Here is a 26,276-nt window from a genome sequence, read left to right as displayed (position 1 = left end):
GCCGGGGACTCGGCGGCTCCCGGGGGCCGGGACGCGCCGGGGCGGCCAGGGGCGGACCGGGCGGCGGGCGAGGTTATGCAACTGCCCCCGGCACGGCCGGGTCGCCGAGGGGCGTCTGGCAACTTTGGCGACGGCCTGGGAGGCGCGGGGTTGCGTGTCTACGCTGTCGGTTCTAGACAAACGCCACAGCCTCGTGAACGCCCGAGAGCCGCGGCCGGGCAGGACTGGGGGATCGCGGGCGGCCGCGTCCCCGGAACGTTTCGAGGCGGCTTAAGTATTTTCCAAACTAGAGCGAACTGGCAAGTAAGGCTGATTAACTTCGGGGTGGGGGGGAATAAGTCCGAGCGGAGGGGCCCTGACGCCGGCCGCGAAGGAGAGGAGCGAGCGGGAGCGAAGGCAGATGCCCACGTGAAATGCCCGTTTCCTCCCGTGGCGCCGGGGCTCGCTCGGGTTGGCACCTTCGCGGGGCTGCGGGCCGGGGTCGGTGCCCGCGGGCCTTCGGGGTGCGCGGCATCCCGTGTCAGCCCGGGACAGGCGTGGGAAACCAACCAATGCTGCAGAGGCGAGCCAGCGAGCTTGCTGGTGGGCGAGGGCAAGAGGGAGGAGGGTGCCCGCGGGCCAGGGCAGCGCCTGGAGCCCAAAGTCAAGAGCGAGAGTCTGCGTCTTGCTGGTTCATGCTCAGGGTTCCCAGCTGGCGTCTCCATCGCTGGGATAAAGAAGCTGTCCCTGTGACCTCAGCATTCTACTACCCAGAAATATGCCACAGGGAGATGGAGCTGGCGATAAGGGGATGCCAGCAGTGGGGGAGGAGAGGCGCCTCTGGAGTAAATAGGGGAGAAAGTCGGTGCTTTTGGCTCAGCTGCAGAACAGGGCTTCTGCCAGGACCCCTTTCCTGCTGCAGGTCTGTGCCTGGGGGCTGGAGCCTGAGGCAGCAGTGGAGCAGTTTGATTTGACCTTGTCTGCTTAGGCGCTTAAATCCTGCGGAAGCATCCTGAGGTGAACTGGGCAGACTGGGAAGGAACTTTGGGCCAGCCCTGCCTTGGCGAGGGGCCCTCACGATCATTTCACAGGACTACAGCTCAGACTGTCGGAGGGTCCATGCGCTTGGAGGTTTTCCCTTGGCCAGGGACTTGCTAGGGGTTACCTCTCTGTATGCCAGTGGGGGGCTGTCAAGGTTAGAGCCAAGGGGACTTGATTGAAAAATAACACCCACATCACCTGATCTGGGCCATTCCCAGCGAGTCGTGCATATATGAGAATGCTCTAACGTTATTAAGCTTATGCCACAGAAAGTAACCATCGTTTCACTTTGCAGAGGCGGAAAGTGCCGGTTTGTACTATTCACGTTGTGCTATTTATTGCATTCATATCCTGTTGAATGCTCCTTTCCAAAGGAAAAGTTCATATTTATCCTTGCCTTTTTTTTTTTTTGCAAGAATGATTAGCACATGGGCACAGTCAGCTCAGAGGCAAAGCGAAAGGCCTGTCGTCTGCACGCCTTCCCAGATATCAGTAGTTTACTACCCATGTTTACTACTTACATTAGATGGCACTGCTCCTCAGGAAGGTTTTATTAGAGGTGCAAGTGGATAAGAAATGTCTAGCAGAGCTATCACTAATTGCATGATTTCGCATAAATTATGTTAGCTACAGAGAGTGTGAGCTTTTCTTCACTAAATTCATCATTTCCTTAAAGACAGAAGGATTCTGTTTAATTTCTGTAGCTAAATGAAAGCCCTCTGCTTAGAGACAGGATGCCCTTGAAACACAGAGTAGGCTTTAAACTTAGTACAGTTGTCACGACTTCATTTTTTATTATGATGATTAAGACGTGGAGCTTTTACTTGAATCAGGCCCATTTTCCTATTGAGGAGCACAAACATTGGTTAGGATCCAGGGTAAGAAGGCAAAACCTGGAGAGCTCCAGGCTTTGCCCGAAGAGCTTTCACAAAGCCCTATGGAAAGTTGGATAATCCCTAATTAGTCTGTTTACCCAGGGCCTCTCTGTTCTGCCAAATTGTTTTTCCCATGACAGGACAGGGAATTTCTGTCTTGTTTCTCCCTCCATCCAGAGGGAAAAAAAAATCCAAGTAAATCAGCACGTAACTGAAAGGCTTGTGCATGAAAGGCATAAGTCTACCAAGAAGCCTCCTACACACTGAGATAGGCAGTCAGAAAATAAAAATGATTCTCCGAACAGTTGATCACAGCAGAGCAGCTGGACAGATGTGTTCACTTAGCTAGACATTTGTATTCTCCGGGCTGTTCCATCCCATGGCTGTCTCATTTAGAGCAAAAACTACCAAACTCTCTTGTATGAGGAGATTAGTTACTGCTGGGAACGGGCTGCTTTTCGGGGAATAACGATAAAGCCGTCACAGCTAGATGGCACAGCGATGGTCTACGGGCCAGCATCCACGCAGGAAGGCGGGGGGCAGGGGCAGTGGGAATTTTTTATTCTGAAGATCTGGACCAGCCCGCCAGACACCTGAGCAGGTAACCCGTCAAGGATGCTACTTAACCAATCAGCGGTTAACCAAAAAAAGCATGTCTGTTTGAGGCAGACCGCAGTTGTCTGGGAGAAAGGGAGGTTATGAGGGGCCTCCAAGCAAACCTGGCATCCTTTTTCAACAGTCCCACCACAATTCCACCGAGACCTTCGCTTCCAGTTCAAAATTAGCTGACATAATTTATGAAGCAAATCCTTCCCAGTCTCCTCACATATTTGATTTTAATATTTCATAACATTATGGAGTGCTTCAATATTTTAAAGGAAAATTTAATATGATTGATATTATATGACAACACTTTTATTACCGTGAAATTCACATACAAACATTTGGATAAGTCTTTCTTCAATAAGTTAACTTACAGTATAAATGTGGTAAGACATCATAATTATTAATCCATTTATTTTCTGTGTTTATTTATATATTTAGAGAGAGAGCGCATGAGCCCAGGAGGAGGAGAGAGAGGAGAGGGAGATTCCGAAGCAGGCCATGCACTTTCAGTGGGGCTCACTCCCACAAACCGTGAGATCATGACCTGAGCCAAAATCAAGAGTCAGATGCTTAACCGACTGAGCCACCCAGGCGCCCCATAATCCATTTATTTTATAAGCTTATGATTTGGGACAGAGTAGTGGATTGGTACCAAGTTGTGGGGACCCTACTGGGATTCATATAAACACACTGTCAGGATGTCATCTCACGTGTAACAATAAACCGTACAAAGTACAGGTTGAACCCCTGGACTATGTATGCTATCGTATCTGCCTCAGATCCGGAGGCACTAAAGTGTCTCCAAGGGACCTAGAATCTTAGCGCAAAGAGGAAGAGAAACCGTAACTTCAGAAGGCATCTCCTGGTTCCAAACCCAATCCTGGATATAAACTCAGTCAGCATCTCCTCTACCAGACACCATCAGGATATTCAGTGTGGGTTTGAGTCCTATGCACTTCCGACATCATTCACATCATAATGAATGAGTTGAGGGACTTGGAGGTATACAGAGATATTATCAAGAGTCAAACGGCTGATCTAAATAAAAACAAAACACTCTAACCTGATAGTTCTGTGTCTTTCTGCTGAGCGCATACTCTCAGCTCTAATTGGGACACAGAGAAAACTAACGTGAATACAGAAAAGGAGATATTGGGAACAAGAAGGAATCATGTTGCCAAATTATAAAGCTTTTTGCTAATACCATATTTAAAAGGGATTGGAAAAGAGATGTCTCCGAAGTCAATATTCGTGAATATTGCTTTTCTAGTCTATTGATCAGATTATTCAGAGTACTGGACACGCATATTACTGTCTTTCTCACGTCATCTTGCTGTTACGGAGGTTTGGGCTAGAAAAGATCAGAGAGATCTGGCTGGCACACGGCATGCTCACCTGAGTTACGCTCTTACAGCCAGGCAGGGGTAAAGAAATTTTTTAAAAATCGTAACACCATGGCAAAATGCTAATCAAAGTTTATGCTGCAGTTACTATGGAAAATTCCAATTCAATCCTTAATAATCTAGCCTTGGGCATAAAATGGAATGCAGTAAACGACAGCATACAAGGGACATGAGAAGGACTTTGGGAGGCCACAAATCCTGCACAAAGAAAAGTTGCTCTCTCCTTGGTGCTCCGGAGGGGGTGAGGGGAGAGGGGACGCTGGTGGCCTCCCCGCTCATGTCTTCCAGCTGCTCAGCTGAGGAAGCACGGTGGAGACACGTCACATTCGCATCCAACCTTAATGAAACTGACCAGCCTTTGTTCGTGTTTCTCGGTCATTTCGGCAGTGATGTGGGTCCCTCCACACTAGCTGTTTCCAGGGAAGCATCCTATGTATGTCAACTTCTCCTTCCGTTATCTTTTGCATCTGTCCTAGCGTTTAGGCTAAACACCTTAGGTCAACTGTACGTTGCTTTAGGAAATCTGCTTGCTTTCATGGTAAGTGGCTTTCGTGTCCTTGGAAATGTCCTGGAATCATGAAACCTGCGTTCTGAAAATGGGCAAACACAGAGGAGGTAGACTGACATGAGTCTACAAAGGACTGCTTGTTTGTGGAAATGTACTGAGCAGTAGCAGCAGTGACCAGGACGACGTATGAGCGTCACAAACCCAAATGACAGGTGGCTCCAGAAGCCCCAGCCCAGGAGGGCGAAAGGAGGGGCGAGGTAGAATCAGTCGAGCACACGTGGAGGTCCCCAAGAGAAAGCAACACCCTGGCTGGGCCAAAGGCTGGGCTTGGACCCCAGAGTCCAGCACACGGGATCCCCGGAGCTGAGGGCCCGTTGTCATGCGCTCAGAGCTGGGGATCTGTATGGGAAGAGTGGGAAGCGACACCAGGCAAAGGTGTAGGGGTGAGGGGTAGAGAGTGAAGACGCAGTGCAAGCCAGTTTGAGGAAGAATCAGCGGGCAGGAAGGGCCTCCACTCACTAGCTGTGGGTAACCACGGAGTGCTTGTCTTCCAGCTGCTTTGGATAGACTGAGTCTTGTTAACTAGAGGTGAACCAGCCAAAAGGGTGTCATGGGTGAGAATTGACTGGTACCAAGGGTGAGTGGTGGCACTAGGGACAGATGTCAGGGGACAGCTGTGAGAGAAATATCCTGCATGGCTCATCTTTGTAACACGGCAACATGAAGAAGAGATTAAGCAGGGTGGTGGGTGATGTAAATGGAAACAGGAAGTCAGGGAGCCAGCAGGTTTGAGGGAAAAGACGTGATGACTATTCGAAAGTGAAGGTGGAATTTCCCACCAGAAATGCTATTTCAAAAAATACAGTTTTCATCGTCTTTTACTTCTTAGAAGCAACATGAGGAATACTTTCAAAGAAGAGAAAAAAATGGAGTAAAGGATTCACAAGACAAAGAAATTCTTAAAGGACTAAGAATAGTACTATCTAATAACAGATGCTTAATAAATATTTAATGAGGCTATTAACAATAAAGCTGGTCAATGATTTTGCTAGAAATTCAGGGAATCAGATTGAACAATAATTTTTCTCTTTCACTTCAAGTTGTGCTTTTTTTGTAGTAGACATTAAAAGAAAATCCTTTTAATTTAATAAAGGAAGCCTGCTTCTAGGAATGGACAGTCCTTACATCCGGCTACACGGTGTTTAGGCAAGAAAAAGGAATCAAAGATTTGGGTGTTTCTACCCACCAATGCAACCTTAGAGTTTTCTTTGGTAAAAATTCACTAGTTTCTAAAGGAAGAATGTGTTGGGAGTTTAATGGCCTACTGTCAGAGTAAAACAACAAACAAGGAGAAATGAGAAATTCTAACACCTCAATCAGACAGATTCAATGCTTATACCCCCAAATGTTGGCATTTTTTGGTTGGAAGGAACTTTCACTACAGCTTTACCAACATACTGGAGAGCTCACTGGTCAACTGAAGATGACCAGAAGATATCCGTCTGCCTCTTGGCCTTGACCTAGGACGTCAACTCCATTGGTCTTTGGGCCAGGCTCATCAATGTATTACTTCCTTGTTACCAACACCAGAGTACTGCATAAAGACTTGCTCTTTTTCTGTTTCCTTTGTTGAAATTACAGGCACGAACGGCCAGGTTCCTGTTAATCATGCACTCGAGACTCACACAGCTCAGAGACAGGTGGACAGGAACCATTCCCGAGAAAAGTTCGTGCCACATGCCAGGGTAGAGCATTTGAAATTTAAAAAATACAGTCAAGCCAGATCTTTCATTTGAGTTTTCCGGTCCTTGAAGAGCCCAGTGAGCGCTGCTTTCTCAACACTTACGATGTGTGTTTGTTTTAATGGTAACTGTGAGCTTGAGGGCTGCACAGAAGTGGTTTCCATCCTTGCTTGAGTCACTTTGTTCTTGCTCCTTTATATATGTGTCTTTAAGTGAAGTTAACTCTCCTGGAAGTATATCTCCACTTTATGTGCTGTGTCTATCGGATTTCTTAGTGTGCCAAAAATACCCAGCGTAAGGCTGAATGATGGAATTTACTGCATGGCCGGAACACTGGGTCTGCGAAAATATCACCCAGTCTTCCCGAGCCAGGAAGCGTGGGGCAGGTCCACTGGGGAGCAGGGCCCACTGCCGAGCGAGTGGTAGAGAACGGACCGCCAGCCAGGGCGTCAGGCTCTCAGTGCGCTCCTAGCGAACATGACACGCTACATGGAGACGCCAGTTCTAACTCTAGACCTGAAGAGTCAGTGAGAATGACCAATGGTGTGCCCAGCTTGAAAATAAAAACAAAACTAAACTAAGACAACTGTATACTTGTATTCAGACACTCAAGGCTGAAACCTTCCAGGTGTCTCTGTCAAGGACTGTGTTTGATGTCGCCCACATACGTAACACGCTCTAAGTGTGTTGTTCGGATCAGCAGCCCCTGCAAGACCAGAGACAACTTCACCAGGACCACACACTGAGGGTTTTGAAGGCCCTGATCGACTGAGCCCTCCTCACCGATCAGAGTGCCAAGAGCAGAGTCTACGTGACACTGTCTGCATGGGGACTACCATTGCTGACAGTCACCATCCGTGTGGGCCATGGGCATGGACTCACCTATCAGTGCCCCGATGTCCCCACCTTTAGAAAAAATAGGAACTTCAGGGGTGCCTGGGTAGCTCAGTCAGTGGAGCGTTCAACTCTTGATTCCAAGCTCAGATTGTGATCTCATGGTTCATGGGTTCAAGCCCCGCATCAGACGCTGTGGTGATAGCATGGTGCCTGCTTGGGATTCTCTCTCCCCCTCCCTCTCTCTCCTCCTGCTCTGCTCTCTCTCTCTCTCTTTCAAAAATAAATAAATAAACTTTAAAAAAAAAACAACCCAAAACCTGGGAGCCTCTCCTTCAGAGAGCGTCTGGAGAAGGCAGTGTCAGAACATACGGCACGACGGTAACTAGTCTGTCCCAAGCACCACGGAAGTATTAGCTCTTATTTCACCTTCACCTCCCCCACCCCAGGCTGTATGACATGCACCAGATTCTAGACTAATTCCAGGAAGGGCCAGAACTCAAAATCAGGCTAGCAGTCTCTACCTCCAAGTTCTTAAGGATCATAGGAGAAAAAATACACAGGAATCGCTGTGTCCAGAAAACCCTAGTGTGTGTGAATCTTAAACAGATGATCTTGAGTACTCCCCTCACCAATTTCTAAAATCCTACACTGAAAGTCCAAAAGTACATCATTCTCTGCAACAAGAAAAGAAAAAAAAGATTGTAACTGATCTCAAAGCCCAGATCCATGGTTGGGAAGAGCTGTCCCCGGCCGTGCGATTCCTACGAGGGGCAGAATCCTAGATGTTTTCCATCCCCGACCAGAAATGCCAAAAGGACAGAGGTGTGAAGATGTCCTATTCCTGCTCTTGGCTGGCCAGACGCCAATTTATTTGGACTCTGCCATCCAGGCATCAGCCCCCAGGGCAAGGACGACAACCGAACAGCCGTGTTTGAAGGCCTGACGAGGACTGGCCGCTCACTGTCCCTCCGCAGAACGTGAGGCTGGCCCCACGCCGGCCCCACCTTGCTGGCTGGGGCCCGGGCAGTGCTGGGGATCGGCCCCGCATCTGGCTGTGCCCCAGGTTCATTCTAGACAGAATGGAAGGGGCTGGCCGTGCCCGCCCCCGCGGGGACATCACTCACTCTTCTTTCATTCAGTAAGTATTTATGGGTTCCCTTATGTGCCACAGATATGGCAGAGAAGAGAAGAGAATGGGGGGGGGGCGGGGGGAAACAAAACAGCATGTGGCCTAGAGGCTCTGCGTGACGGATGATGACACTGACCTCTGCCGCCCTGTCTCCAGCTCCAGGAAGTCTGACTGACCCGGACCGGGGCAGGGACTGATAGATTTTTTTCTAGAAAGACGGGCTCCAGGATTAAGCCCTTACGCAGTCTCCATCCAGTCTCTTCTCCTACGTGTCTCAGAATGCTATAAAAAGAAAAAAAAAACCCTCCAAAACTTGTTAAAGAAGGTTCCACTTCTTTAACACCTGTGCTCCCGTCCACAGCTTCAAGGTCAAAGCACAGAAGGGTCACTTATGGGTTTGGAAAGAGTCCTGTTTTCCTTAAAAAAAGTACTTTTAGGGCTGTGATGTATGCAGACTTGGGTCCTGATCATCAGGACTGCTTACTCACCCTGCTGCTAACCTCTCTTCGTGAACCTACAGAATCCGTTCCCCCTCCCCCGTCTGGTCCCTCTCTCCCAGGCCTCCTGAAGGAAGAGGCCACCCGATCCGGGGGAGGGGAGGGGGGTGGTCTCGGAGAGACGTCAAGGTAGGAGCAGAACACAGAAATATCAACTTCAAACAGGGTGATTCATTAGATTCAACCCTCCGCTTACTGTGTTGGGGGCTTCATAGAACATGACGCCGTATGATGTCCTGGCTCAGATGCCCGGCCGGGCCTGGATGCGCCGTCAGACTCCATTCTGGAGAGGAGGACACGGGGCTGCCCCAGCAGCCACTTCCAGAGAGTCATAGAGCTGAAGGCAGGGGCACCAAGTACGTAAGCAGGAGGTGACACGATTCACAGGGGCTAACCTCCCCGAGGGTCACCCTTCCGCTCCTGTGTCCGTCTGTCTGTCCCTCTCACACTCCCCACCCCCGTTTCCCCATCCCCCTTTTCCTTCCTCTCCACATTCATCACGAATAGTGTGGAACTCCCTCTCTAAGTACTGATTTTACTACTGAGTATAATTTCAGATGGCAGGTCCTCAGTTCTGAGTGAGGAGAGATGGAAGGTATTTGTTTCATTCAAAAGCTGTGCGCCAAACATGCTCTTCCCAAGTGTAACCGGACCCAAAGGTGCGCTCCAGCCCTCCGTGGGTTGCCCCCACCCTGCCCCGAAGGCCAGGTCTCCTCCCCTAGAGCAAAACCCAGAGGCCAAGCTGATGGCTGAGATTAGCAAAGATTCTACCCTTTCACATGTGTTTGTTATCCCAAGCTATTGAAATGTTTGAATTAAATTCTTTTTGAATCTTGCCACTACTATGTCCCACTTTCGAGAACAAAGCTGGATAATATAAGAACCCATCGACTAGCACTCCCCAGCAAGGCCTATTTACTACAATACGTGTCGTTAGGGGCCCGGCTGTACATCACGATTAAATATAACACACAGCAGGGGCGCCTGGGTGGCTCAGTCGGGTAAGCCTCCAACTTCGGCTCAGGTCATGATCTCACGGTTGTGAGTTTGAGCCCCGTGTCGGGCTTTGTGCTGACAGCTCGGAGCCTGCTTCAGATGGTCTCCCTCTCTTTCTCTGCCCCCTCCCGAACTTGTGCTCTGGCTCTCTCTCAAAAAGAAACATTAAAAAAAAATATATATATATATCATATAGCTGACCCTTATGCAACGTTAGGTCTGAACTGTGCAGGTCCGTTTATAGGTTGAGTTTTTAGTTTTTGATTTACAGTACAGTACTGTAAATGTACTTTTTTCTTCCGTATAATTTGGTTGGTACCATTTTCTTTTCTCTAATTTACTGTATGAATACTGAAGATAATACATGTACCACAAAAGATGTGTTAATTCAGTAAGGCTTTCAGTCAACAGTAGGCTATTAGGAGTTACGTTTTGGGGGAGTGAAATGTTATATGCACAATTTTGACTACGCGGGGATTGGCACCCTTAGAGCCTCACGTGGCTGATGTATCCACCATTTCTGAACCACATACTCACTCATCTCTGCCAGTGTACGGGGGTCATCTCTTTCACCTCCGCAAGCACAGAAGAAAATCTGAGGTCATACTGTGTAACACTCAAACTCAAGATGGTGACGCCAAGGTTCAGAAGATAAAAATCTCAGCACGGTTTTACTTATTAACCTCAGGAAACCATAGCCTTCTCCCTTCCACTCACGTAATTCCTACCCAGCTTTTCTTCCACCTGATCTGAAGATCCAGGTGACGCAGAAAGTATCCTTAGAAGCCACCAACATGGGATGCCCCTTGTCAGCCTCCTAAAAATCCACGGGGCAGGCCCCAGCTGTGAGGATACAGTGATGCACATCATTATGTTCTTAGACGAATCAGCAGGTGACAAAGCCGACCGAGTTCAGGAGAGAAGGGCCGCTCTGAGGGGCCTCATCTCTAGTCACTTCTATTTGTATTGGGAGAGAACTGACACACGTCAAAGGAAAGTGACTCAGGCATTAGGCCTGCTCCTCCACATCTCCCAAGGAGGCGCAGTGGGCTGGTGCTATTGATAGATGCAACTGACCTGGGCCTCATTTTCGTGAGTGCCCAGCACCCGGTACGAAGCCGGGGTCCCTGCAGATGCGCAGGCGCTCCTCTTCCTGTCAGTGAGGGCAGCATGAGGACTGGGGAAGGCAGAGGGGGTGGGGGTAGAACTGGACCATTAAGAAGAGGCGACCTGGGGAGAGGAGGTGAGAAGCAGGGTCCTGGACCTCGAACCCCGGGAACCGAAGATGCAAAACAGGGACTGCTCATGGAATGTTCTAGAGACAGTACAGGGACTCAAAGCCTGGATGAGCAGAACATGCAGGATGGAGGATGGAGAGCTGAGGGCAGGGGGTGTGAGAACACCAAGGTCAGGGTGGGAGCAATGGGAACAGAAAGGAAGAGCCCATAGGTCAAGGAACAGGAAGGAAAATCAAAAATCACTGGGACCTAGAGAAACCTGGCTTCAAAGAATTAAACTAGAGAATGAATCAGGCAAAGCGCTGCCAGCACCTGCTAGGGTGACCTCACAGTGGAGAGCGAGGGACTCTCCACCATCCCGAGTTGGGAGACGCGTCTTTAGACACCATTGCAAGCCAAGTTCAGTCTTGTATGTACGACTGGGTGTCTTTGTTCCCTGTGTGGCCAAGGGGAGCGTAGTAGCTATGTTTCTGGGATAAGGACAGACCACCCCAGGATCTTAGGTCATGGCCTGTGGCCTCTTGTTAGGATTCTGTACAGCGGGCTCCTCGGTCAGTCATTTCTCTATGTTTTGCTGTCCACTTATAAATAGAAACTGATCACAAGAAATGATCATTTCTCCCTTTCAACCTTAGCTCAGCCACCCCTGCAGTAAACTCAAGACCTTGCAAAGTCTATTGTCTGCACAGACCAAGGAAAGACAGGAGACGCACCACAGTGAAAATACAAGGGAGATGTGTTTTGAGGGTAAGAGACGGGCACTCACATGGTCTTGCCGGAAAGACAGATTGCATCTTCAACTCTAAGTCATTGCCATTGCAGTGACTTGTTACCTCCAAGCAGAAATCCTGCCCTGGGTGGTCCCAAATGGTATCTTGAGATTCAACTTTGAGAAACATCAAGGAAAACATATACTCTTTTGACATACGTATTTTTGGGATAATCAATGTTCTAATTTTAGCTTAAGGTGTGTCATGAGTGAAGATGTGCATTTAGTAAAAAGAAAAAAAAATACAGATTGGTCACAATGAGTAAGGCGAAATAACCCCAAAGTTCATCCACTATGGACATGTTTTCCATTGAGATTCCCATAAAGTCTAAGCATGGGAGACCACCGAGTCCACATCCAACCAACTCCAACCTCTTTGGGGCTCCAAACTAGCAGCCAGTGTTGCTTAATAACCTGGAACCATCCAGACAGGAGAGTGCGTGGGGCATTTGCTACACTGATCTGTACCAACCAATGAGCTACATTCAAAGCTACAGCACTTACATTTAATGTTGCCTCTAGTCGTGCTGACTGGGAAGGAGAGTTCTTACTAATCTTACACATGATTTCGGTGGGTTGTTGGAATGGTTTTTTCTGGACCCTCTTTGGACATTATCAGTCAGCACAGCTCACTGCCACAAATACAGATTTGTTCTCGAGGCTGATGTAACATCTCCCTCGGAGTAGGCATTTCTCCCTGTTGATTTTTGCCAACATCATAAAATTTTGCTAATTCATTTCTACTAATTTAGATTCCACTCGGACAGAGGATGAGCAAAGGTTAACATCAGTATAAGCTGGAGATCAAAGAACTAAGTCAATAGTGAAACAAATGAAGAAAAACGTCAGATTTGTTGACGAGGGCCACTTTCTGGTTTTCCTAAGACCTCAGCATCAGACCCCAACATCCATGTGGAACACGGACGGCTCACTTCCTCTCATTAGATGGTTCCCCGCTCATTAGACACAGGCCAGGGTGAATCTCTGTGGCAACACTGACTTACGTTATGTGGCTGAAGTCATCGACTGTAGGTTTTCTGTTGGTTGAAATGTGTTTATGTGAAATCACAGAGATGTGTGAACGGGGGTCCCGCCGAGGGCTATTTTTCTTCTGCCACAAGCCTGCACCGAAGTTCCACGGGTGCCCCCTTTCCCTCCTTCTGACTGGACGGACATCGGTTCTTAATGATGGAGGCCTTACTGCAATATCCCACAAATCAAGGGAAAGGGGCATGATGGGCGGTGCTTCCGCCCACACGCCTTAGTGCTAAGGGGGCAGCCTCCTCCCTAAACTTTCAATCTCGGAGGGGTGTCGGCTTTCATTTCGTGACCCCCATCTTAGTCCTCTGAATCAGTGACCTTTGAGGAAGTGAACAAAGGTCTGGAAAAATATCATTTCAGTGTATTAAAGAAAATTAAATGGGATAATGAATCTAACTAAGACAGTCCAAAACCTATAGCAGTTAGCTTTGCCCTGAGGAAGGGAGGACTTCCATTTGGGGAGAATCAATCGGTGCCTATAAAACAGGCCTTCGGGTTAACCATTTCACAACACAAATGAGTTTGTTTAATGGGTGAGAGCCTGCCTTACTCTCCTTTCCCTCCGGGAAGCTGAGGGTTAAAGAAGGTAGGTTCACTCCCCCCCCCCCATTCTGACTAGCCTAATGTTCAGGCTTTCCCTCAGCATATGGAATAAAAATGCTGACCCAATTAATCTTGAATTCCAGCCAGCCTCTGTGACTCCAAGGTGTCTCAACAGCGGGAAAGCCACTAGAAAAACCAATAATATCATACAGTCCCCTTCCAGGCTCTTCAGATTGCTTGCCTGGCTCTTTTGCGATCTCCACTGACGGATGGGACACTAGGGGACGTCTAGGCAAGTCCAAGGTGCTCAACAGCCCCCACGGGCACTCAACTGCATCGTGCCACATAGATCACCACACAGCGCCAAACTGGAAACCGCCCGGTAGCACAGACGCTTTCAGAATGGAGTGAATCCAAAGGAGAGCCTCCTGTCAGCCGCTAAGATCCCCGTTTACTTCAGGAAGTAACGCAGACTCTAGGTCAAGTCCACCGCACGTCTAATTAAAACGCGGCACATCTCATCCGAGCAGTGAGTTGGCTCACACAGCGACGCGTCTTCACTAAACGCCGCTTTCCCTTGCCTGTCCACGCACGCTTAGGTCCGTCGCTAGGTGTGCAGGTGTGCACACATCTGCACACGTCCTCCACACGCTGACACCGTCAGGACTTTGAAATTCCCCTTCGTCCTTTATTCCACGCTTCCCCACAACAGTAAATGATGACCTTTGGGAGGCTGCATACACCCAAATCTAATCATTTCTGGATTCTTCTTATTGTGATGCCAGTGTTTATGCTTTCTAGGGGCCTGATCCCGTCATTCTGCCTGAGATGCGGACTGACTTTGCCCCGTGGTTTTTAAATTGGCAAACAACACAGTAACATTACGGCTCCCCCAGCAAGAACTGGAAAACAGAAGGAAGAAGATAAAGCTCCCCAAATGCACGATCTTCACCCACGACGGTGACCATGTTTGTTCACTTCCTTCCAGAACAATTTGGTAGACTGCTTTCTTTCACTTCCCATTATTTGTAAGTGTTTTCCTATGATACTAAATAATCTTTATAATTATCATTTTAATGGCCGCACTGAGTGAACGTACACCATAATTTACTTAACCGTTTACCTATTGTTAGGCATTTAGTTGCTTCCATTTTTCACTCCTTGGGCCGGAATGAACATTTTTATATAAGCTATTAATTTAAAGGAGCACACAGAGACGACTCTCCATCACTAATCTAAAAATACAGGGTTTATATATTTACAACTCACATTTGATTATGCACTTTAATTTGAGGGTAATTAAGACATTTACATTCCAAACAGCTTCTCCACACCCAGCTCTCCCCAGCCAGACAGGCTCAACTGTGACTCGCCATTTTCACCTCAAGAGGACACAGTCCGATGAATCCCCAAACACAATTTTCCTATGAAAAATAAACTTGATGAGGTCCTGCTGCTTTGGAACCAAGAGATTAACTCCAAGAACGAGAGCCCACGCTCCTCGGAGGTGACATGGCCAAGGCGAACCATCACTGGAAATGCCACTGTGGCTTCAAGAGGAGTGTGACACGTTGGTCCCACTCCCCCAACTGGAGTCTGTGCTTAGGGCCAGGTGTGGTCCGGGGACCTACCTGGAGGTTCTTTGTGTCACCCGCGCCCACATGCCTTGTGAGAAACAGGCCAAGGAAGTCACTGAGATGAGGTCTAGCCGTTGGATCTTTCTGAAGTTCACTGCAGGGCACTTACTGTAGAGGCTCCAGGTTTCCCTGGGCAGGGCAGCAGGTCAATGCTGGGGGTTGACAGGGATGCAGGGTAGGGCCCTTGAGCTGTGGGACTCTCGGCAAATTAGAAAAAACCCTGGACCTCAATTTCTCTCTCTGCAGTTTGAGGAGAGTAAGAGTGAGGGTCAAGGAGAAAATCCAAGTGAAGGGCGGAGAATGTCAGCATTTGGTTAGGACAGGATGTGTGGACAGCACGCTGGCCTGTCCCTGTAACCTGCACACTCATGTGCTCAGTGAGTGCATGAAGGGATGATGACTGGATACAGCATGCCGGAAGGTTCCACATGTGGAATGTCTTCTGTGGAACACCTGACCTCCTTTCATGACAAAACTGTTCCCTTAAACATCACTACCAGCCTATGTACGCCCCCCCCCCAATAAACAGTAAGTGAACACCCTGGAAAGGTTCCATTTACTATGAAAGTGATTCTCAGTGTCCAGGAAAATTCCATCCTAAAGCTTTAGGATAAATGCTACCCAGCCATCAAAAGGAGTGTAGCTCTCCATCTGAGGTCCCAATAAGTCAACAACAAGAATTCCTTGATGTCTTTCTTATCGGTGAGATTAGGACAGTTCCATTTCTATTTAAAAACAAATTCATCATGACAGGACACCAAGCACAAGAATCCTGAGGACCACCATCATTTTTACTAATAAGAAAATGATTTTTATATACTTAGCAACTCCCGGTAAAACAGAGAGGAGCCTGGAGTTGTTTTATTATTATTATTTTGCCACTGGCAATTAATTTTTCTGATCTGTTTTATTAGTTTGATGGTTGGGTCCAAGATTCAGAATATCTTTCCAAACCAGCAGACAGATGTAAGAAAATTATTTTGGTGCAGTTCCTGGCAAATCGTGATGATGAATAGCATGGTAGGCCAAACTTATTCAGACACACATTTTTCAGTGGTGGCAGGGAAAAGGCTGAAAAATTACTAGTAAATTGCTTTTTGTGAAAATGTTCTCCCTTTCGAATTTTTCCCGAGTGGGAAGGTCTTCTGCAGAATGATGGGACAATACCGTATGACAGAGCAGGGCCACAAAGGCAGCGCAAGAATGACTCCAAGAGAAGACCGAGGGTTAAGAGTTAATCTTCTCATTGTCCCCCCAGCTCCCCCATACCTTCCCCCCACTAAGTCCTTCTGTGTGCATCGTTTTTACCTGTTGGGATAAGTGTCTGTAAAAGTAGGTATTATCTATCCGTAGCAGGCACATTCTGCTCCATCCGCCATCCAGAATCTCATCTTCCCAACCCAGAGCCAGGATGTGCAGCGGCTCCAGGCTGGTCCCTTCCTCTCTCCAAAACCGCCCAGTGTTTCAAGTTTCAAATTACAAAGGCCTCTGGATAGCCTCAGTACCCAGTAAAGCCGAGAAACCAAAGAAGGCATATTCCCCGTCTTCTCCAGACTACCTAGGAGAGTGACTATCTTTGTTGTCAGAGGACACACAGACGCGGCAGTGGCAGGAGTGGGTGGCTCCCCCCGGCTCAGCAGAGCTGGGTCCTTTCCAGATGAGCCCTTCGAAAAGGGCACCTTCCAGAATACCCACCCCCCACCCCAGGAGCCAGGACACTGGCATCTATCTGTTCTTGGTCATTCACTTCGCTCTCCCAGGCCCTTCCCTTGGCACACAGGGAGGGTGTTCCTTACGTCTAATGGGCAGACGCTGTGGTGCGACTGAACATTTCTACGTGCACAGAAGAACCCTCCAGCAAACGGTCATCCAACCCCAAAGGCCAGGCGTCCCAAGGCTGAGAAACACTGGTCCGACCGAAACCGACTTCTGCAGAGCTCCCTTCTGCCACCTCCAACGCGACTGCCGTGTCCTGGCAGCAGTGAGGACATAATTAAGTTCTCTCTAACTTGATTCAGTAACTCGAGCGGAGAGTCGCTCAGAGCCAGGGCTAGTTTAACAGGGCGCCCTGGCCGCGGGGACACGTAGTTCTAGCCCCACCCAAACAGACGCTCTGGGCTTCCCCCACTCGGATTCTTCACCAGATGACCGTGCCCGCTGTCATGCAATCTTGACTCAGTAAGAATTAAGGATGTGGAGGGGCGCCTGGGGGCTCGGTCGGTTAAGCGTCCGACTTCAGCTCAGGTCATGATCTCGCGGTTCGGGGGTTCAAGCCCCACATCGGGCTCTGTGCTGACAGCTCGGAGCCTGGAGCCTGCTTCAGATTCTGTGTCGCCCTCTCTCTCTGCCCTTCCCCTGCTCATCCATCCTCTAGCTCTCTCTCCCTGTCACTCAAAAATAAACATTAAAAAAATTAGAAAAAAAAAATTAAGGATGTGGGGAGGTGCCCGGCCTGCCCGTGGGACACCTGAGGTTATGGGAAGCAGCAGTTTGGGACCCTGCTCCTGCCTGAATGTCCTACATGCTGTGTGACATTAACAAGTGGCATAACCTCTCTGAACCCCACTTTCCTTCCTTGAAATGGGCTACAGGGCACTAAAGGTGTTAGGTATAGTCTACGCACATCAGCGGAGCCCTCGGCGGCCCACACACTCACCCAGCTCCTGAAGGTGTCAGTGTCAAGTTCACCGGCTCTCCCTGCCTCCCCGCCCCAAGGGCCTGTGGGCAGGCAGACTGGGTGGTGAGGCCCGAGCCCGGTCTTACTCAACTGGCTCACGTCTGTGACCTTGCCTCTCTGGCTGCTCGAAGGCCAGGGCCCTGCACACCCAGTTCCTCTGACTGTCTTTCTTGGCCACTAACTCACAAGCAACATAACTCTATTTTCTTCAAGTTCGGCCCTCAAGAAAATTCTTCCACGTGCAATGCGCAGCTGTGAATCTGCCTGATAAAGTGAAGGCGTTTACCCCACTGGCATCCCCCAGAGGGATCATTGGCCACCTGCACCTTTTTAGATGCATTTAATAATTCAGCCCAAGATGAATTTGCATGATTAACATAAAGCCTTGTGATTTTATTTTCTTTCGGGATTCAAATACTGAAACAACCACCATTGTTTTCATTTTCGGAGGTTGTGATCAAAACACAAAACTTGATTCTAGAATGAATAATTTCCTTGAAAAAAATGTTTTTTTGCAAATACCACTCTCCATAGAATCAAAGAAAAGAGCTGCTAACGCTGCCTTTGTCGATGCAGGGAAACCCGTGTTCTTCCTAGGGCGAGCGTTAACCCATTAGAAGCAAGCCACGCCGCAAGGATTAACCCTTCCTGGCGTTCCCATAGAGCAGCGTGCCCCGCTGTCCCACGGCGTCCATGCCGGCAAAGCCACACAAACGGGGTTATTTCCGTCCCTCATCATAGAGCACTCCACATGTATCTGGTCAGGACCTAGAATCCCCCATAAGAAAACACCCAATTCTCCTGGATTCCAGTAATAGATTAATCACGTCATCCTCATAAAAACTAGTAAAAGCCCAGACCGAATACGATGCGTTTGGGAAACCATCTGCCTATAAAGTGGAGGCGTGTATGCAAAATGATAATTTGAAGGCGGAAGAGGCAGCCTCGTTGGGTTTCTTGATGAATATAGTAAAACAGGTTTGTCTAATGGGGAAGCATGCATTACTATCAAAAGAGGCGAGTGGGGCCCACATGGAAAAGCAGGCGGGCGTTCAGATGGGAGGCGCGTCCCCGCTGCGCCTGCCGGCGATTCCCCCCGCCTGTCTGATTCTCCTAAACATCCAGGCCAACCTCACCTGTTTAAAAATAATTAGGAAGCAGGCAGGAGCGGTGCGAGCTGGGCGCAGTGCGCCTTGCTCACGTGTGTGCTTCTGTCCCACTGACGTGTGTGTTGATGTTTCTGAACGCAGGAATCATGGTCAGTAAGGAAACCGGCAAATGCGTACTCACGCCGTCAGAGAGCGAGGTCGAACCCGCCGCCTGCCTGGCCCTGGAGATGAAGTACGCCCTGGATCCCAACCGGCAGATCAAAAAGCGGAACAAAGCTCTGCAGGTGCGGTTCAAGGACATCTGCGAGGCGCAGAATGAGCAGAGGGGCGCGCAGCTCCCGGCGGGACAGCCGGGCGAGAAGCGGGAGGCGAGGCCCGTGTCCTACCGAGCGGCCCACCGCAAGTACATGACCGTGCCCGCACGGAGGTCCATCCCCAACGTCACCAAGAGCACGGGCGTGCAGACCTCGCCGGACCTGAAGAAGTGTTACCAGACCTTCCCCCTGGACCGCAAGAAAGGGAATCTCAAAAGCACCCCGGCTGTGGATGCCTTTAAAAGTCAAAACAATGGGTTTGTCACCGAGAAGCAGGAGGAAGGCCCCGGAGGGGAGGCCCGGCCATGGGGTGCCGGCCGGGTGCACAAGACGGCGGCCCTGGTGTTCCACTCCGAGGAGCACATGAATGAGCTGGACCAGCCTGCCGGGCTCAACTGCGCAGAGCCAGCTGAAACCCCCGAGGCGCAGGGCTGCCGAGAGGACCCTCTGGAAAACTCCGCTCGGCCTCCCTCCCAGGAGCCCGACCACCAGCTGCACGGCAGGGTGACACCGGACACGGAGGAGGCCGCTCCGCTGGCCCACGGGGCGGTGTTCAAAACGGAGGTGGCCGCCGTTTATGCACCTGCCCCCAGCGCAAAGGCCATCGAGGCTGCCTTGTCAAACTCTGCCACCGCGAGCGAGTGGTCCCTGTGCCCCGTGGCCACCCAGGAGCGGAGGAGAGCCGCGCGCCTCAATGGGCTCCAGGGACCCGCGGCGGCCCGCTCGCCCCCGACGCAGTGCCTGTCCCCTGAGTGCAGCGAGCGGCCCCCGGGGCCCCGGGCCCCGCCGGAGAAGGAGAGCCAGCCTTGTGGCACGGCGGCCGCTGTGGGTGGAGAATCCCGACAAATCGTGCCTCACACGGAAGTCGTCGACCTGAAAGCACAGCTCCAGGTGATGGAGGACCTGGTCAGCTCAAGCCAGGAAACCATCAAAGTGCTCTTGGGGGTCATTCAGGAGTTGGAGAAAGGAGAGGCCCACCGGGAAGGGTATGTATACCCCCGTTTCTCCTGACGCCGTGCGGGCTCATCCCCCCACCCCTCCAGGGTCCCTCTGTAGCCTCCGAAGCCCAGATCTATAGCGAGACTAATGCCAGCATTTCTGCGAACAGGCCATAGTCCAAGGTTGGCATGAGCTCAAAGGGGCCCCAAGGTTATTCTAGGATGCTAGATAGACATCACTGCGTACTCGCCGTGAAGGTCCACCTGATGGTTGGCATTCAGCTGCCTGGCCTGGAATTCAGACCATTCGCCCATATTTTGAAGGAACGAATTGATGGGTCTTTCCGTTGTACGTCCTGGGGCTAAAGGTTGATGGTACTGAAGATATAGGGGACACCAGTCCGAATTCTCTGAATCGGAAGCTCCTCACCTCATAGGAATCAGGTTACGTTAGAGAAAAGAATTGAGGTGGCGTTCTGCAAAGCAAACGCTGACGTGGATATATTAAATCGTCGCAAGAATGCGGATATTTAGGGATGTGCAGGGTTTTACACAATAGACGAGATGTCTCTTTGTCCTTCTGCGGCGCTCCTAGAAGCAATGCCCACCCTCGGGCAGCCGCTGTCTGTGTGTGACGAGGAGACAGTGCCTCTTCCCCTGGTCTGATGTGTCATAGGGGAAACCGTACCCAGGTGGCGGCCCAGACGGTCTGACATCGACAACACGTAGCTGAACCTTGTTTCCCATCTTTTGAACTTGGAATGGTGCAGGAGCGAACGTAAAAGCAAACGACCTAACGACAGGATGCTAGTCTTGAGCTCTTCGCTGGGAAGGCGCGTGTGAGTCTGGCCGTGGGTTCCGCTGAAACAAAAGTTCTTCTCGAAACAGTGCCCACGGCTTCCCAGCCTTGGCCTTCACCGCCAGGCTTCCTCTTTCCCGTTTCCCCCTGACTCTGTCTGGATTCCCTCCAGGCAGCGACCTGGAGGTGGGATCAGAAAACCGCCCCACCCCGTGGCCCCCCCGCCTGGTTGGGTGAGCTAGCAGCCGGTGTGAAGGTCAGCCAGGAGACGAACCGGCAGGGCACAAACCACGAGGTGCGGTCTCCTGGAGAGGATCGCCGTGGTTGTTGTACAGCGTCTGCACCGCAGACCAGGGGGGACACAGTCTGTACGCTCCAGGGCAGCAGGTGACGCCTCAGCCCTGGCCACAGAGGCTGGCTTCTCGGGCTGAGTGCAGGTGGCCTGTCACTAGGGCAGCAGATTCTTGAACAAGCCACCCCCTCATACAAAGGACTGTTTGCAGTGGATGGTACTAAGCTGTTGTAAAATCATCTAACAGGAGATTGGCAGTAACCTAACGTTACAGTATGTTTCCAAAAGGCCTTTTGCAGTCCTGGGCTTACATCTCCATTTTCATCCCATCCCATTCATTTAGGCTTGAATGCCTGCACAACCAAAATCAACCCATTAAGCTGGACCTACTGGGGGGTCTGTGGATCGGGAGACCACATTTCCACAGAAGAATGAAAAGCCCAAACAGGGACCCGATCGCTGACTGATGCAGCGTGTAGTGACTGAAACCAGGCAGCAAAATAGGAAGAATCCATCATCACTAGTCGTGGGGAAAAGAAAAGCCACCAAATGGAATAAAGCCAAATGCATCTGCTAGCGTGTGCGCTCACAGGGTACGTGCTGAACTAAACACTGCCAGGGCTGAGCAGAGCAGAAGGAGGGCCACGTTATACGCGTAGGCTGTGCACACTATCAGAGCAAGTGTGGACATTGGTAATAAATGGGATCCTTGAGCTCCTGGCAACTCTGTCGGTCTACACAGTGGTTCTGCACTTGCTAAGACACCTCTAGGTGGGAATTCTGACTCTGAGGACCTGGGGCAAGGGCTGCGCCCCTCTGTGCCTCGTTTCTGCACCTGGAAGCTGTTGGCCATCCCTCATGCTGTAGGTGAAGGGAGAGGCTACAGGGTGACCTTCTAATGCAGTCAGGCCAGTGGCAGGTGCATCTGAATGGGCTCGTACCTGCCGCAGCACCGGGACTGATTGGTCGTGCTGGGCAGAGGTGCTGGGGTTCGGGAAACACGGAGCAGCCCCACATCTGAGTCCAGTGGGGTGACTGTCCCCTCCACACTCTCAGCACACAGGCTGCCATCAATATTCTTCCCATAAGCCTTGAGCTGCTCTGTCCAATACGGTACCCACCAGCCACATGTGGCTATTGAAATTCAAACTTGAGTTTCAATTTCATTACAATTGTAAATTCAGTTCTTCAGTTGCAGGGACAACACTGCAGGTGCTCAAGTGCCACGTGCATTGAGTGGCTCCTGCACAGGACACAGCACTGCCCTCACCCCAAAAGTCTGTCAGTCCACCACCCCAGTAGCCTCCAAACGAGGCACAGTGCTGGGCTCCTCGCTGTGTGAGCACTGGGCACCACTGATCAAGGGGAAGGGGGGCCTGACTTTAAAAATCAATGCCAGCTGGGCTGCTGCCTGCGCAGGACCGGCTCACTGCAGCAAGGCGGTTCTGTGTCCTGGTGAATTCCCACATCTCTTCCAGATCCTTCATTTCCAAACCTGTGGCTCTGAACACTCTGATGTCAGATAACAATGACTCAAGTGCTTTCAGATTCCCATGGCCACCTTGAAGGTGGCCTCTTCCCCATGCCCATGGTCTTTAATTTGGCCCCAAGTCAAATTTCCATCACTCTTTTGTATGTCAGAATCTGAAAGGACAGCAGCCTCACAGGTGGACAGAGAAGGGGTCTCGTCCACCCTTCTCCAGGGTGTCTGGGTGAGGGAGGTAGCATTTGTTGATTTCCATGGCGTCAATATTGCTATCATGGCCAGTTGCAGCCAGCCCACAAAATCCAGAAAATGTAACATTCTGCTCCTCCGAGCACCAGACCCATCCTCTGAAGGGCATGCTTGAGGACCGTCACTTTCAACGTGGAATTCACAGGACTGACTTTATGCACTCAGTCTAAGCCAGGTAATAGGGGTTACCACTGCACCTCATAGCAAAAAATGAAAACTCGTTCTATTTTATGTAGATTATTATATACTCATTACGTAACAAGACAAAGAATTCCATGGCCAACTTAAAATATCAGTAGAGTTGTCCTTGGAAAATATTCTAGGGTTTATAAAGTCATCGACAGTGGAGATGATTCAGAGGCTGAGTAAAATAAATTTCTGTCTACCTTCCACCCCCAATTAAGCATGGACAGCCTGCTTTGGAAAGGGTTTATCTGCGAGTGAGGACAGGCATCTTCTGTGCACCGTGGAGCCCACAACTTTGAATCCCAGTGACAAATTCTGCCTCTAAACGCACATCGCACGGCGAGGGCATGGGTGTGCTCTGGTGCCCGATGTTAGGACCCAGCCAGAGAAGGGCCACTACTCTTTAAATGTCTATCTCTCCAAGTACCCTGAATGGATGACCTTTTAGTAGGACTTCTTTTCACTAGTGAGTTCATCAGACAAGCTCGCTGAAGCTTTTCCTCTGGGCAAGGGGATTCCAACTAACCATTCAGTAGCTTCCAAATTATTTTTCATGAGACTCATTAATCTCATTTGTTTATGTCGACTTCCAAAAGGTCTCGGCAGAGTGTTTTCAGCTTAGGGAAGTTGCTTAATCTCAGGGAGCTTCAATTTCATCTTCTACCAAACAAGGCTACTAGAAGCTTCAAGATGATGTCTGCAAAGCTAGGCGCAGAAGCCCGTGCACGGTGGGCATGGAGGAGATAGGAGCATGTCAGAGGGCACGTTCCTTGAGTAGGGAGCGGTGCGAGAAGTATTCAAAATCATGCCTTTTAGTCCCTTGTCAAATAGCTCGGGCAGTTCACTGAACTCGCTCGCGTATGCAGGATGGGCAGGATTTCGTCACTCTGCTTGGATGATTGCCAAGAATTATTCTGCTTATTTCAGAGCTCCCAGTATTATTCCGGGCTCTTCCCAGGAAGTTCAGGGTCACACAAGCTGCCTCAGTAAGCCATTAATGTAGTTGTTGAAGGCGGAGAACCAGGCAAACAGGGCAATGAGTCTAAAAATCCAACCACTTCTAATAGTCATGATTCCCCAGAGCAGCTGTGGGGTGCTGGGCAGGGGCCCCTGGACCCACGGTGTGCGCCCCCCAGCCACTGCGGCGGGCACTCCACAGAGAGACAGGTATTTACTTCTAAGCCTGCACCCCACACATGAGTGTCTTCATGGGTTCAATGGCCAGTGACCATCTAACGGTACTCTGCTGTTCAGAGAAGACTGGAAACAACACAGGAGCTTTATCTGAGCCGTGAAGCATGAGCCCAGGATCTGTTGTTGCCCAGAGTGAAGTGTGTTCTGTCACTGGTCACAAGCATCCCAGCACCAGCTGGGCGCCACCTCCGGGCATGGGGAGAAGGGGGGCACACATGCTGCGCCCTCCGATGTGATGGATGGGCAGAGATGAAACCTGCAAAGCCCCGAGGCTCTCCGCTGCACTGAGGCAGGGCGCATGCGAGACCCTCACTGAAAAAGAGAAAATCCTAAACCACAAACCAGCCCAAGGGGTCCAGCAGCTTGCAGGGAGGGCCTTGAACCCAGTGACCCACTGCCTGCTCCCGGGGTCCCGCCCGTCCTGTTCAGCCTCACGCAGAACGAGTGCTTCTCTGTGACGTGAGATCCAGGGCACACACGGGGAGAGCAAAGAAAAGTAAGCCAAGGAAATCCCCCGAAATCAGAGGCCCTTTGGGGGCAAGTGCTCACGGCCGCTTTGAAGACAAAGGAAGGAGAAATAAAGATGTGAGGGTGGAAACCAGTGAATGCACACCCAGCGTGGAATCCTGTGTGGTCTGCCCAGCTCTGCTTCCTTTAATCACCAAAGGAAGGGGGCCGGCCACACAGCGGGTGAGAGTGCGGGCAGATACTCATGTCTAGAGGAGAGAGAAAACAAACCAGGCTTTCGGGATCTATGCTGATTGGAAGACCCCGGTGTCACCTTTCGACCTGGCGGATGTTGGCACGTTTTTCCTACAAAGGGCCGGATAGTAAATATTTCCGACTCTGATGATTCAGCTCTGCCACCTGTAATTGTGAAAGCGGTCACAGACGGTACGTGTCCAAAGAAGGGTGGCCATGTCCCTGTGAAATGATTCACAAAAACATGCGGAGCCAGAGGGGGGCCATCAGCAGAGTTTGCCGACTTGTGCCACATGGTCTTGTAACCGTAGGGACCACATTTACTCAGCCAGAAGGTGGTGCGGGACAGTGCCAGGTGTGTGACTGCCTTCACGCCCATGCCGGCAAGGCCTGCACCAGGGGTCTCCCACGTGTAGAGCCCCATGCCAGGCAAGCAGGGCACGCGAGTCGAATGAGCTCAGGCCCACACCTGAAGCACCCGCAGGTCACCGGCGGCCGGTGTGTTTGTTCAAGCCTACACCTGCCTGCTCACCAGCCCATACGACCATCAGAAGTCCGCTGGCAAACTGCTTGTGTGTGTGATCCACACGTATGTCGTTTGTCTGTATAATATATACATGACAGCATTTCTTTAAAACCTGGAAAAGGTCTCACCCCCCCCACAGGAATAAGAGCTCATCACAGCACATAATTGTGCCCTGTGACTTGCGTTCACCCAGATATTGATGCCAGATGGACAGAAGTGATACACCTGCTTTATCTTATGCCCCCGTATTGACAGATCGCTCAGAATCAGGCGCTCTGTAGAAGAAACTGTCAGGGGGTAAGAAATCTCTCCGAATTTTCTTTAATTATCCATGCCCAAACAGAATAAATACTGCATCACAATTACAGCAGAAGCAGAAGGGGACAATTTAAGTCGCAGAGCAGAAAGGACCAACGTGGAAATCTGTGCGCGGCTGCGGCAGGCAGGGCACAGCCGCGGGAACCGCCCAGGTCTCAGCGTGAGGTTCTCTGAGCTTCCCAGAGTCCCCGCTCAAAGAGGCAAGGGGAACGCCAGGCGCAGGCAGGCACCCCCATCGCAGCATGAGGGCACCTCTGGAGGGACGCCTGGCTTGCTCCTGCCCAAGCCCACCCACTGACTGAGACGGATGTCTCCCACCCAGCCAGCTGGAATGGGCATATTTGGAAGAAGGGAGGTGGGTGGCAGTTCTACAAACGATGCTTGTGGGTCCCCTCGGAATGGGTGCCGTGTGCCGCCTGCCCAGGCGTCTGGCATGATGCAGCACAGGAAAGCAGGGCGCTGTGCGCAGCAAAGAGAAAGCAGCAGCCGGCGTAGAAATCAGGAGCAGAAAGGTCCCTATTCCCCGCCAGATGCGCCCGTGCCGCTGTGCTCTCCCTGTGTGAAAGGATGAAAATGTCAGCCCTTCATCTTCTGATGCTCTGGATAAATCAGGTTCGGTGCCTCCGCACACGTGGCGCAGCCCAG

General features: G+C 50.5%; 2 protein-coding genes across 2 annotated transcripts in view; one reads left to right on the top strand and one right to left on the bottom strand.

Annotated features, from left to right (window-relative positions):
• DOCK1 (dedicator of cytokinesis 1) overlaps positions 1-26,276 on the bottom strand; it is a 435,479-nt gene that overhangs the window by 242,365 nt on the left and 166,838 nt on the right. The window lies entirely within an intron of this gene.
• The window catches only part of INSYN2A (inhibitory synaptic factor 2A), a 36,943-nt gene continuing 29,440 nt past the window's right edge, over positions 18,774-26,276 (top strand). Inside the window, exon 1 of the mRNA XM_029932776.1 lies at positions 18,774-19,927. Within this exon, the coding sequence (XP_029788636.1) occupies positions 18,774-19,927 (1,154 nt within the window). The remainder of the gene's footprint in view (positions 19,928-26,276) is intronic.

This window comes from Suricata suricatta, chromosome 2, assembly GCF_006229205.1.
Source record: "Suricata suricatta isolate VVHF042 chromosome 2, meerkat_22Aug2017_6uvM2_HiC, whole genome shotgun sequence".
Classification (NCBI taxonomy): Eukaryota; Metazoa; Chordata; class Mammalia; order Carnivora; family Herpestidae; genus Suricata; species Suricata suricatta.
This window is presented reverse-complemented; position numbering and strand designations above follow the sequence as displayed.